Raw genomic sequence first — 14,426 nt, 5'->3', positions numbered from 1 at the left:
CGGCGATGCGTCCATAAAACACAAAAACTGGCAGAGGGTCAGATTTGCCCACTGCTGCTATACACACCAATTGAGTTAGGCTGAGAAGAAATGTTGCATTTCCTGAATTTCCTTTGAGGAAAAGTGTAAAGTTCCTTGAGAGTTCCTTGGCTGGTTTGGCTTTCATGGTCATCAACTTATGGTTCTTCTTGCCATGGGGCTGTGAGTGTTACCAGGACACCCACACTGCTGACTTGAGACCGTCCTCCCAGACCCCAAGTCAGGGAGAGAAACAAAAGCTCGAAGAAACCAATGGCTGAGGAGAAAGAAAAGAAGAAACGCAAGGAAAGGGAGTAGGAAGACACTTGGGAAAATGGAAGTGAATGATGACCAGCTATGCGGGTGTCATGGTAATCACAGGGAAGGCCAGCAGGGGCGGGGGGGGGGGTGCACCTGAAATGTCAAGAGGACGCTGATCTAGGCTGTGCAGCCCCCATGTGAGGATATGCTGTAGAGTGGCTACAATTCTCTCTTCACTGAAAACAGAGGAGTAGGCCCCACCCTGTATGGGGTACCTAAACCCAAGAGCACACATCTCAAAACAGGGAGTGACTTCTCAGGGCCAGGCACCTGCCCACCAGCTTTCTGTCCACCCCCTGGCAGGGGACAGGCTAGAGGTGGTGTCCAGCACACAGGGCCTTCCCTCTCCAGTCCCGTCACAGGCTCACATGTGTCCCAACCTGAAGGGCATGCCTCTGGGGAGTCGCACAGGGCGCCCAAGAAGAACTGTGAAATCCATACAGTTTCCTTCTTTCCTAGATGATAATGCAAGTTTATAGTAATTGGAAAAAGTGTTCAAGAGGCTGAGAAATCCTGGCTAAAAATAAGATAGTACAAAGAAAAATTCAAAGGGTAGGATGGGGCAGGGTCAAGGCCAATAACATCTTCCTAAAACCTGATTATCCGAGCTAAGTCTGATCATAAGGAAATAGGCACAGGTACAAACATCCAGGCCAGCTGTGGCCACCACAGCAGCAGCTCTTCTCCAGATGTTCTTGGAGAATGTGGCCCACAGGGCTCCCCTGAAAGTACGAGCTCTGTGAGGCGGGGGGCTGGGGCTCCGTGCTACATGGCTGTGCGGTGGCACATGTCTACTCTGAAGGGTAAGGAGGGCATCTGTACCTGGGGGGATGGAGGCTTGTTGCGGGGGAGGCGGGAAAGGAAAAATATTCCCCAGACGGCATATGGAATACAAATGAAGATACATAAAGATAAAAGTAAATGAATAAATCTCTACCAAAACCTCTCTTCATTCCAACATTACTGAAAAAAGTTTCCATGCTTTGTGTGAACTGCCCAGGAGACTGGGCTACAACTAGTTCCCTTAGTCAGCTCCCTGGTTATCCCGAGTTGAGACCATCCGTGTGTTTCCTTTGGATGAAAACCTTTCAAAACAGTCAACTCGGGCAATCATATGACAGTTAAAAGACAATGCACAAGGTTCATTATCAAGAGATGCCCAACTGAAAGACTGGGCACAACAAACAAAGACAAATTATCAACTTGGGATTAGACCAAGGATCTGCAAACTCACTTACCTGTCGATGGTGTCAAAGAAGATGGGGAAAAATTTTCCCTTTTTCTACAGTCAAGTATTAGCAAGTACACAAAGGTAAGGTGATGGTGATATCAGGCAAGGGAGAGTCAAGGAGCTTGGCTCATAGGCCTTTGAAGGGTCTGTATTCTCTTGGACCCGTTGGTGCTATTGGGTATCACCAATGGGCCAGAAATGGGATTAGGTAGGAAAGTGTGACCTCTGAAACAAGAGCTGATAAAGAAAAGGAAAGAAACAATTGGAAGAGGACTGCTGAGAAATAGGAGACAAAACAAAAAGGATTTTAGATAGCTAAATGATGCCAATGTTACTAACAAATATCTCAGGCAAGTCAGTGAGGGGATTTCCTCCCTTTACATGAAGCCCAACAAACCAGAATTGATCACTATCTTCCAGTCATGACCCTGACTGCCTTTATCATTATTCAAAGACCTGCATGGAAGGAAATTCTGAAATATTTGCCCCTCTACCTAATCCCTGTGTCACATCTAAAATATCCAACAGTCACTGACAGACAACTGGAGTGTTGGAATCTTAAGATACTCCTTTAGGAGGGGGCTATCTTTAGCTGATAAAAATTCAAATTATGTTGTTCAGTTACAAAGTAGGGAGCGTGGGGAAGGTACCTTGCATGCCAATATGAGAATTCCTTCTTCTCACACATGCATGGATTTATGAAAAAACCAACCAGAGGCAGTGTGAATGCGAAAATTTAGGGGTTAAGACTGCAAATCTCCAACCACTGTACTGGCAAAGGAGCAGGTGCAATAGCCAGGTGGTTATAGTTGTTTGCGAAGCATCACTCTCGAAGAACTCGGGATTCCTTTGACCACACTACTTTTTCGACAAAATGAGATGGCAAGAGCTAGAGAAATCCCAAAGAGGCACTGGCAGCAAAATACTGCTTGGTCACAAGTAAAAGTGGTGCTTGTCTTGAGGCCAGGGTCGTCCCACACAAGCAAGGAGGGCCAGCCTGGTCTCCGGACCGCTCACACAGAACACATTCACTGGCGATTCAATCCAAAGAAAGATGCAGAAATTTATACACAGATATTTGTTTCACTTAACATTCCAAAGAAGTCCACATGTCTTATCTGAAGGAGCTACAAAAGCCCATGAGTGAGGTAACCTCTAGGGCCCCACAATTTTTAGCTCTTTGCATCGTATATTGCTGGAAAGCTGGAGGGTCCCTGTGGATTGATCGTGAAAGAAATGAGAAAGGAGGCAGATCTAAAATCCTAAGCCTGAGTCCAGCACACTCCCCTGCTATTCCTTTCTTGTGCCCACCTGCTAGATGAGTGACTGGCAGACTCCAGGAAAGAAGATGGATCTGCTGACTATGACCTGATACAAATTAGCAGGTAGATAGGCACCAGCAGCCCAGAAGCCTAACTCCTGCCTGCAAGAGCCAGCCCAATAGGCAGAAACAGAAATACAATTAAATTAAGTCAGAAAACCCGCTACAGAAAATGCAATTACTCAAAGATACAAATAAATGTTCAAAGAAAATTGGCCCCTGACAGGGTTAGTCAAGCTTCTAAATCCAGCTGGAGGCAGGCAGCTCAGGCTAATTCGCCAAGGAGGACTGCAAAGCTGTAAGCTCCTTGCATCAGGATCCTGGCTAGGCTGGCCTGGCCTGGCCTTCACCGTGCATCCCAGGACACCAGTGGTGAGGAGCAGAAATTTGGGGGTGGCTGGCCAATGATGCAGGGCTCCAGGAAATAAGATGTGGGCAGACAGAACACGGACGTGGAGGCTGAGCATTGGAAACAGGGACACACTGATCTCTGACATGGCAGGAAAACGTTTTCTCTGCCCTCCTCACACCAGCAGCAGTTGGAAGACGTCCTTACCTCTCGTTGCAGCACCAGTTCCTTGGTGAAAAGTGTGGCTTCTTCACTGAAGGGCTCCCCCTCTTGCACCAAGCCTGGGAGGTTTCGGGCTCCTCTGGGGCATTCAATGCCTGTGTCAGGAGAAGAGGAGAAGGCATGAGGAGAGGGCCTACCAGGCCTGTTGCCAGCCAGGGCAGTGCCTGGACGACTCAAATGGGCAGGCCCTAGATCTGAAGGCGAGCACCTGCGAAAGGGAGAAGGGGAGGAGCTTGGTTCTACCAGGTAGAAAAACCAATATCACAGCAGCAGCAACAGACAGGGGATCTCAGCTACAAGCCCTGGGAATTATCAAGCCAGCCCAGAGAGTTCCCCAGAGATGTACAGGGAACACATCCACTGAGATGTGGGATGAATTGTCATCTGCACGTCTGGCTCCGCACAGGCCTACAGTCTTAAAGCTTTAACAGTCACTCACAAATGGCTCTCACCTAGATTAGACTGATGCCTCAGCCATGCTGTTCCCGAGATCCATTCCAGGAGGCTCCCAGACATTCTCTCTTTACAACCTGACTTTCACATCAAATCTGAAAGTGTTAACTCAATCAGCATCATTTTCCTCTTCAAACACGCTTCCCCCCCCTGTCCTTGGGCTATATTTTGGCCTATGATACTAACAGTTTCTCATCCAGAATGAGAGACAGAAGAAACAGAATACCGATGACATACTGGGCGCCTGGAACCACAAAGACCAGGAGTCATCTCCCAACTCTATCACTTCTTAGTTCTGAAACCCTGACCAGTCAAAGCTTCGGTTTCCATATTTGTAAAACTGGCAGAATAATATATCTACTTCATATGGTTGTTGTGCGAACGTGGAAGCCTATGTATGTAAAATACTTATTACAAAGCTTGACATATGGAAAAGTTGAATACATTTTAACTCTAATTATCTTTATCATTATTATTACTATTAGCAATGATCCATGCTCAAAATTTTGTATTCTTTTTTTTTTTTTTTGGCAGAGAACTGGGATGCAGGCCAGATTTAGGGGTGAGAGGATTCACCAGAGACAGAGTGGGGAACAGAACAGGCAGATTGACTGAAATACACTGCTGAGGGGAGCAGTGGGAGAGACAGGAGAGGTCTGTTGCGCCTTGTGGGTCAGCTCCCTGGCTGGGGATCTAACTCAGGCTTTAGTGGTGACAGCACTGAGACTTAACCCCTAGGCCACCAGGGAGGTGCAATCTGTCATCTTGACTCCACACGTGGCTGGTCAGATTCAAAGATAGTATTTTATACAAAACAGATATCACTAATCAACTGACATTGCCTTTTCTTTCTCTCTGATTCATTCATTCATTTTGCAAATATATTTATCACCAACAGTGGTCCTCTGTGACAGACCATGAAATATGCTGCATTATGAAGTCTGAATGAAACACAGGAAAAGAAAATGATCGAAATAGTCAAAATGGTGCACCCTGAGGATGCACTCAGGCTCCAAGTCTCTGAATGCTTATGACAAACAACTGGGGTGAAGGGACAGAGGTGTGGTGTGGGGAGGCACAGTGGCAGGCATCTCAGTGACTGCAAATACCTTCTGCAAATACCTTCTGGGGAGCCTCTGGGAGAAGAGGGGCCACTGCTGCTGGGACAGAAGGCACATCTCTTATGGATGAAGCCAGGTGACTGTTCATGTTTCTGGCCACAGAACAGATTCAAGGTCATAAAGCTCAGAGGAACGGGAATAGTTTATACCTTGGGTTTTCAGAAGATCAAGAAGAGAGCTCTCGCTCCAAGCCTCAAGGCCTCACAAAGGGAATACATCACATCAAACGACACGCTAGACAGGAGTGCAGCATCAGGAGACAGGCTGCAGCCCAGGAGCAGCTGGGGCTGGTGGCCAGGCCCATGGCCCCGGCCGTGCAAAGACATGACAGCTGGAGGTGCTCCCAGGTGCCAGTGGTGCAAGAAGGTCCTGGGGCAGCCTCAGCCCTACAATTCAGGGCCAGGCTGCAGGGAGAAGTAGAACGTAGTTTTGTAAAGTATCAGCATTAAACTCAGAGAGCTAAGGAAGCTGGGAGTCACCTTGAAGGGAGAGATGGGGCTGGAGTACAATGGAATGAAAGATAGCCCACGATTTTCACAACATCAATAGCAAGAACACTTTCATTTTATATCTGCAAACGAAGCAAGAACAGACTGTCAGAGAAAAGGAAACAATTCTATTGAGCTTGTTGGGACCACAAAACCAGAGAACTAGCGTTGCTGCAGGAGAGAGTATGTGGCTGGAACAAGTGTTCACTTTGTTTCTAACACTAAGCAGCCGCAGGGTGGGACAGAACTGGGGTGCTGTGAATGGGGTAGTTTTCACCTGGGGACCAGAATTAGAAGGAGACTAGGGCAACTAACTCACAGAGCAATGAGAAATGGGTAAAGAATTTTCACTAAAAAGGCACAAAAATTTCTGAATATGACTGAATAGATGTACCTACTTTATTCCTCTGTCACTTTCTCAGTATTCTGAAACCTCAGAGATCAAGAGTTCCTTCCAGCTCACTCTGAGTCTTGGGGGTCACCAATAGATTAAACCGAGAAGACAAGATGGCTCACCGAGCCCAGGGAGTTCAACAAATCAAGCTGAAATGGATTCAGAATCTGTCTGGAGAAAGCCTTTTGGGCCCATGTGATCAAACCCCAAACAGTCTATTTAGACTCAAAGGCCTCTGTGACATCCGCTTCCCAGCAGTGGAGCTCCAGCTCTTCAAGAGGAAGAAGCTGAAGCAGGCTATTTGCTTGCCCCCATTTAACTGGGGAAAAAGCAAGCACATCCATGCACACCCACACCGTTCACACAGATAGGAAAGAGAGGGGACATAGAGGTTGCCTGCAAACTAGAGTATTACACCTGCTTTAATCAATTATTTCTTTTCTTTTGGACAGACTCTTACTTCTCTTTGGCTTGTAGCCTCAGAAGAAACCCCTTCCCAGCTGAAATCAGTCTTAAGGTCACATATCAACTCAGGGTCCTCCAGTTCGGCTTAGCTAACATGACTTATTGGGGCAGATGGAGAGAAGCTGCAACTTAAAAACAGACCCAGTGAGTACAGGTACCAGAGTAAAACCCACCTCTAAGTGCCAGGAGGGAAAAAGTGGGTATTTGCTGAGGTCTCTGGGCTCTGTGATTGATATTTCCAGATGAGGATCATACGCACCAAATCACAAAGTTACTGTGTGGCATATCTGAACCCTATAATCTAGATCGTCAGATACTAAAGGTGGTGCAGGCGTTAGTCTCAGTGCTATCAAACTATCGCCAGCCACTGAGCCTGAGTTCGATCCCCGGCCAGGGAGCTGACCCACATGGCACAGCAGACCTCTCCTATCTCGCCTGCTGCTCCCCTCAGCAGTGTATTTCAGTCAGTCTGCCTGTTCTGCTCCCCACTCTGTCTCTGGTGAATTCCTCTCATCCCTTCCCAACACCTCTGGCCTGGACTCCAGTTCTTGTATGCATGAATAAATAAAATAAATCTTAAAAAAAAAAAATAAAGCTAGTGAGAAACAGTGAAGATTTGGAGGTGAACAACGCTGTAACTGAGCATGGCAGAGCGATAATGCTGATTATGTAGGAGTGGAGGGTCCTGGGGTACTCGAGCAGAATCTGGGAGCACAGGCATGGCTGGAGTGTAGACTGCCCTCCTGGTGCTCAGCCCTGGGGAGGTCATGGGGTGGAGTCTTGGGCACCCTCGGACTGGAGCACAGTGGTGGGCACTGTGTGCTGGCCAGGGAATTCCTAGATATGGGGCTGGCATAGGCAGGTACTTAGGGAATGGGCTGGGCAGGCAGACTCGACTACCAGATCAGGGGTCCAGGGCAGGGCCTGCATAAAAGGGTTTTATGATATTGAATGTCTGAGTGTCAGAAATCTGCTAAGTCAAGCTACTTCTGCAGATGAAGGATTGTGAAGATGAGTGCTTTTCAAACTTTTAATTTGTATTGTGAATGACCCACATACACATTGACATATGGGCATAGCCACTTACATATAAGTTTCCATGAGACAATGATTAATCTTGGTTGGAAGTGCTATACCCTGATGGTCTCTGCTCTGTTTCATTAAAGAAAGTAACCCTGGCCCTGACACTGAATTAACTTCAGATTTGTGATGGGCCAAGACCCACATGTGAAAAACACTGGTACAGACTGAGGTGTGAGGTCAGAAGGCTGGGAGAATTGGGGCAGCCCTGAGGCCTTCTGGGAGAATTCAAAGGCTACGCTGAGCATTTATTTATCAGCTTGTGGATTTGGTTTTGTGTCCCAAAGAGTCAAGGAATAGGGCAAGAAATATGCTGCCTACCAACCAAGAGGAATGAAACAGGTGTTAACATTCTCAAGCTGGAAAGACAGATGTCACCGCTGACAACCAGGTGAGGACTCGTGCTGTCTGTCAGCTACGAGAGCTCTGCTGTGCCCTGTTGTCCCAGTGCTTGGTCAGCAGGTAAACCCAGGTCACGCTGCACCTTTACTCAGACAGCAACTGCAGTCCTGGGCTGATGTCCCTACTGGGCGGCTTTGGTGCCAATAAAATGGACTTTAAAAAAGTGAAAGTTAAGAAAATGGAGGAAGGGAGAGAAAGATGGGTTCTTTAAAAGTGAATAGGAGGCTGCAGTTGCTGAGCCGGGCAGGTGACATGGAGCAATGGAGAGTTCCCAAGATAGTAAATATGAAGTGAGAGATCACCAGAGTTCCAGAAGCTCTCCCCAGACAAGTGATTCTGGATCGTGCATTCCCGCTAATAGCTGTCTTCTGATAACGCACCAGCACGGGGCTGCTGCTGATAAGGATGCTTAATGCTGCTGAGTGTCCTACGCCGCAGGTACAGGTTAGGTGCCAAGCTCACCCCTGACACAAGCCACGCAAAGCACAAAAACACTTTGCTTGAATTAAACAAAACCAAAAACAAAACCCTGCAACTACCGAAAAATCCCAAACATTCTTGGCCAATTTTTCCCTCCCTATTAGAGGGCAGGGTCACATGAAGAAAGATATCCCTGTGGGCCCTTCTCAGCTGACCCCCAGCAAGGGCAGACAAGAGAAGAGGCAGGCAAGACACCTGGTCTCCCTAGCACTCCATATGGTGCCCTGACCTCTTTAAAACCCTACAGGCCTGTCTGCCTATAACTCACCTTTTTTCTAAGCTTTCTGGGATAGCATGGGTGACCAAGACTACTTCAAGCAAAACTAAACCGAGACAAACCAATTTTATATGGCTCAGAGAGAAAGCTCATCACTAGCTGTCAGCACGTCACGTTGCTGTGTTCTCTGCCACTGACAATGGCTAAAACCTCTCTTGGCCCCAAGGCCTTTATCTATAAAATGAAGGTGCTCCAAAGTCTCCTCTGGTCATAGAACCCTACAATTTTGAATATGCCCTTTTGAGATTCCTCTCCCAAGCTTTGACTCCCTGAGTACAGGTTGCCTTCTTTCAAAAGTAAAATGTTAAGCTGTAGAGTGTTCCATTAAAAAGAAATTATACATTTAGAGACATTGACTAAGTAGGTCAATTCACACAAATCCTTTGGTCATCAGCACTGGAACAAGTACAAATTCTTGTTAATGATACGATAATGGCTATAGAGGAGATTCTATTGATGGCAATGTGAGAGTCTGTATCGCTCTGAAGATAACAAACTGCATGTTGGGTCTTGTGGTAACGGACCCTCTGGGGTCAAAGTGCGTTTGCTTTTTCCTTGATTGGGTGGTGGGATCTAAAGGGAAGTGTGGCAAATGTGGCTAGGCTGCAAGGGACAGCTCTCCAGTGACACTTAGTCCAGCAAGCCAGAGATCAGGCATTAGCTGAGGGAAACAGAACTCTAGTTGAAACAATGACCAATCAGAAGGCTTAGTTAGCGGGACGTATTGCATGATTTGCGCATGTCCATGATGTCATGGACGTTACCGAGCGAAGGAAGCACAAGAGAGGCAGCAGACATCATCCTGGCCTTCCGACGACTAAGGAGACTTAGCAATACCACAGTGCAGTTAGCTGCCATCTTCCCTTCATTTCCAAACACTTATCTGTGCCTACTCTGGGTCAGGCACTGTGTTGGAAGGTGAGGACTCAATGAAGAAAAAGACAGACTGTGTTGGTAAAGCTTAACTACCAGCATGAAGACATTGTCCTCTACCACTGAATAAAACTCTATTATTAGGGGCCTCCCTGGTGGCGCAGGATGTTGAGCATAGTGCTGTGAAGCTGTCTGCAGCCTCTGTAGTGCCGGTTCGATCCCCGCTGGCCTCGGAGCAACCCACATGAGGAGCAGACCTCTCCTGTCTCGCCCGCTGCTCCCCTCAGCAGTATATTTCGTCAGTCTGCCTGTTCTGTTCCCCACTCTGGCTCTGGTGAATCCTCTCACCCTCCCGCGCATCTGGCCTGCACCCCGGTTCTTGTATAAATAAAAATAAATCTTAAAAACAAAACAAAACAACCAAAACTCTATTATTATAGGTGACTGAATTTAAGTCACCAATAAGAATACAATGTGATAACTGGATTACAGTAGGTGACCACGTGTGTCCTGGAGACTTGGTAGAATGTACTAGACGGGTCAGTCATAGGGCTCATCATGCCACACCCTTCATTAGCTAGAGGCAGTGATGGTTTACAGCATTTGACCTTGGCCTCTGTCCTCTTCCCTGCTACAAGTTAGGGGCGAAGGTCAGGGCAGAAGATGGGGAACAACAGGGAGGAGGTGGAGCTGCTGCTGCTGAGAGGGCATCCATCTGCAGTCAGGCTGGCGGAGGGAAGAGAGCACTGTATTAGGTGAGCCATTGAGAGTCTCTTTCTGGGGCCTGCCTGGTGGCGCAGGGGTTAAAGTCTCAGTACTATCAAGCTATTGTCAGCCACTGCGACATGAGTTTGAACCCCAGCCAGGGAGCTAACCCATATGGCGCAGCAGACCTCTCCTGTCTCGCCCACTGCTCCCCTCAGCAGTGTATTTCAGTAGATCCACCTGTTCTGCTCCCCACTCTTTGTCTATGGGGAATCCTCTCACTCGCTGTACCTCTGGCTTACACCCCAGTTCTCGGATGCATAATACATTTTAAAAAAAAGTTTCTCTTTCTGGAGCTGGCACTGGGCAACGTGCAAGCCCATCATGTGCCACAGGAAGGAGGCAGCAAGCAGGGTGGGATGGGCTCCAGAGCACAATGAATACAGGAAACCTACCCTGAGGTACTATGGCAGTCTCGGAACCACATTCACCCTCTGGGTCCCAGAATCTGGCCAACCAGACCTTATCCTGGAACCTGCTATGCTTTTCTTGGATGGTCCCATTAATTTGCTCTCTCCCCCTATATGACGATATAGTATTTGCCACCCAAGTAAAATGAAAACTTTAGCAGAAATTGCTTCTTAGCGTGGGCACTAGGTCATGTCCAGATTCTTTCTAGCTTCCTATACACTGCTGAGCATACAGTGGCACTGTAGATCCTCAACAAATGTTGGCTAATGAAAAATACTTCTGAGGAGTAAACAGAGAGAAGGGAATGGCTAATAAACAGTCAGGGTTGTAGACCTTATGCAAACACTAGGATCAGGGCCAGCAGAATCCCTGACTCCATCCATCTGACTTTCCCACGGTTACATAACACTTAAAGGAAGAAAAAGGAAATGCAGCTACACCCATTTACTCCACTGGTCTGTAAATCTGCACTCTTGGGAAATGCAGTTTCAATGTAGAGAGGAAGCGGTCAGCGCTGACCAGCAGTGTCAGCATGACCCGAGGTGGGAGAACTAAGAAGGATGCCCAGTTTCCGTACAACTGAGGACGAAAACAATTCCCACATCTGACCCTGTGTTCAGCTCGCAGAGGCTCTGTGGCCACATGGAAAGGCAGAAAACTGGAGCACATTTAAAGAGAACAGCAGAAAATGAGTCAGGGGTGGGGAGGCTTGCCTTTAAAGGGAAGATAAAAGGTGCTAAATCTGTACAGCTTGGCAAAGTGGTGACTAAGAGGGTGACACGATAGCAATCTGCAAATATTTGAAAGGTGTAAACACAAGAAAGGAGGGAAAATGCATCGCCTGAAAAACAGGGGGTGTAATTATTAGGGGAAAGAAAATCTGGACGGAATATCGGAAAAACTTAGCATGGGGGTGACTGCTGGGTTATAAATAAGTTTCCCGATAGAAATGAAAATGCTGCTGTTCGATCGTCCAGCTGAAAGGTAGCCACTAAGCTCATCCTTCTGCTTTGTGAAGGCAACCCAGACCAGGGAACCAGGATTCTACTTTCTATATTTAGGGAAAGATTTCTTTAATAATATTCAAATCTAAACACTTCTGCTTTAAATACTGCTCCCTGAAATTTCAATATGGCTTTTGTTGATCAAACTAGAAAGACAAAATGGCAGTTCTGGTGGGACTTTCAGAACAAAAAGCAGGCTTTATCTTCTAGCCACATGCCTGGCTAGCAGATAAAGAAGGGCTGAGTACAGGGCCGGGGGACAGACACGTGGGAAGGGGCTGGACACCAGACTATCTCATCTACAGGGGCATCTTTGCCCTGGGCTCAGACCCTAGATAAGAATGCTCTGAAGGCACCCCAGGTGGAAACTATCTCCACCTCTCTTCTCTCTACATGCAGTCCCCTGGAGTAAACATCAAGGACAAGGCAAAACCCAGAAAGAACACCAAAATAAGCTTCCTGTCACACTGACTGCACTCCAGTACCTCTGCCTGCGTTCCTGCTGCTGCAGTGGGCCTATTTATAATTCAGATGCTCAGATTTTTAACCCTACATTCAATTAGTTCCTTTCTATACTTTCCCTTTGCTATCCTCCCTCCAACCCCCCCCCCCCCAAAAAAAAAAACCACTACACAAAAAACCCACCTCACAAACTCTATGTAACCCAAAAGCAATACTTTTAACTAGGTCCAGGTCAATTTCAAAAGTCTTCAGCATTCACAGTATTTAGACATCTATTCCTTCCCTAAGCGTCAAGAACAAAATCCTCATCGGTATGAAATACTGAGGCAGAAAGGTCATCTGCCTGGTTCTAAGGAATGTGGCTGTCACCTGAATATACCTGTAATGCCAAGTCAGTTCACATTGTTGGTTCTCAGACTAACACATCTCATGCCCCGAAATCTTAGTGTTGGTTCTCTCTCATAAGCTTTCAAGCTGAAATAAATAGGAGGTCTCAAGCTGCAAATGCTGTCAATGAATCAGTTAACAAATGAGAACTGCAAAGCATCCCACTTAGGACCAGCTGGCTCGACATTTTCATGTTCCTAAAATGGCCCAAAGAGCCAGGCAAACGGTAGACCAGTTGGTTCCTAAGAGTTAGTTCTACATGCTATGAGGCCTCCAGTTGTATTAAAAGGGTCAGAAATGAAACAAGGATTTTGCATTGTCTCAAATTCTTTATTCTCGTTCTTGTTCTCTAAACTGCTACTTTGCTACCCCGGGGGAGGTGGCATCTTGTGGGCCAATTTTGGAACATGTCTCTGCTAAAGCTCTTTCAGTGATCAGAATAAAGGGATAAAAGAAGAAAGAAGAGGACCTAATTAAACAGATCAGACTCCTCAGGTAATTGTAGTCAGGGGAGCCAGTGCTGGGCAAAAGCTGAGACTGAAGCTGTTTGTAGTTCATAGTTCCAGTCATTTAGGGTAGACTTTTATTAGATTGTTTTGATTTGGTAATATTTGATGCATTGGTTGAAAGGCTAGAAACGGAAGGAATAAAGCCTAGTCTCTACAATGGCTAGGAAGTGCAGCACTTTTTGAAGAAAGGGTGGAGGGGAGACGTCTCCAGAAAGGAGGTACCATCCTTGGCTGTAAATATGCCTCAAGTTTCTCCAATCGGAGTTATCACAGTGTTATACCTAGGAACGGGGTGACTTCATATGTCTCATCTCCGGTTGTTGTTAGTCTGTAAATGGATGACCCCCCTTACCCCCCGGAGTTACTTGGGATAAGGGATATTCTAGTTCTCTTTGTATCCCCAGTATCTGGCACACAGAAGATACGCAATAATTGTCTGCTAAATGAATGCCAGAGAGGAGAAAACCTAGCAGAAATAGATACAACAAACCTGTTATAACATCTCCTGCTGGAGTTCCATATGCATGCTAGTTAACACTTGGTACTCATGAGGAATTCTAGCAACTCTTATCTAAGATCTTAAGGAGAGTGAGTGTTAAATGCTAAGTCAGTGACCACCATCTAAGGAAGAGACAAGGAAGGGATGGCTTAGAAGCCTTACACTGGATTTCTGGCTCAGTCTAGCCAGGTAGGGTGCAGAACCGGCTTCACCAAGCTTGATTTATAGTTGGCTTTAGACACCAAGAAATCATTCCCAAAGGGAGAAAACCTTTTTCGGATGGAGCTGGAGCAGCAGATAATAATCAGGCCAGCACCAGAATAACCTTTTATAATTCTCCCCATTGCAGAGCAAGATCTGAAAACAATGATTTTTTAAAGAGAGAAAAAAACCTCTTGCTGATTAACGAGGCCTTTCCCTTCCTGTGGCATCCCAAGAGCATGGCCATAAACCATCCAGCCAGGCTGTCTCTGGGGATGTGTTTGGGAAGGGGTTGGTGGAGATGGCAGGCTGTCTGCTTCCCGATACACATGTTCATTTCGGGTTTGCTGTGAGCAGCAGCTGCAATAACGTCGCCCTCAACTAGGAGCAGAATGACACAACTGGGCATGGGAAAGAACACTGCCCTCCAAATGTCCCCCTGCTTGGATTTCTCTTCCTTTTCCCTATCAAAACAACCATTTCATGTCTTCACTACGCAGAAAACAGTGTATTTGAGGTCAGAGCGAGGGCCACATGGTCTTTCCAATGACAAGAAAGCCACACGGCTCAAGCTCTTATGTAACACCGTGGCACCATGGAGACAGCACCTAACAAGCACCAACCCTATGTCTGAGCAGCGAGGGGGAGTTGGTTTCTATGAGAACCTCAACTCTTGCTTTCCCTGACTTATTT

General features: G+C 46.8%; 1 protein-coding gene across 1 annotated transcript in view; it reads right to left on the bottom strand.

Moving 5' to 3' along the window:
* Nucleotides 1-14,426, bottom strand: part of SND1 (staphylococcal nuclease and tudor domain containing 1) — a 408,553-nt gene that overhangs the window by 91,769 nt on the left and 302,358 nt on the right. Inside the window, exon 16 of the mRNA XM_037512772.2 lies at nucleotides 3,448-3,557. Within this exon, the coding sequence (XP_037368669.2) occupies nucleotides 3,448-3,557 (110 nt within the window). The remainder of the gene's footprint in view (nucleotides 1-3,447; nucleotides 3,558-14,426) is intronic.

Source organism: Talpa occidentalis, unplaced genomic scaffold, assembly GCF_014898055.3.
Source record: "Talpa occidentalis isolate TD23 unplaced genomic scaffold, MPIMG_talOcc4v2.1, whole genome shotgun sequence".
In the NCBI taxonomy this organism is placed as follows: Eukaryota; Metazoa; Chordata; class Mammalia; order Eulipotyphla; family Talpidae; genus Talpa; species Talpa occidentalis.
The sequence above is the reverse complement of the archived record's forward strand: the minus strand, read 5'-3'. Positions and strand labels throughout refer to the sequence as shown.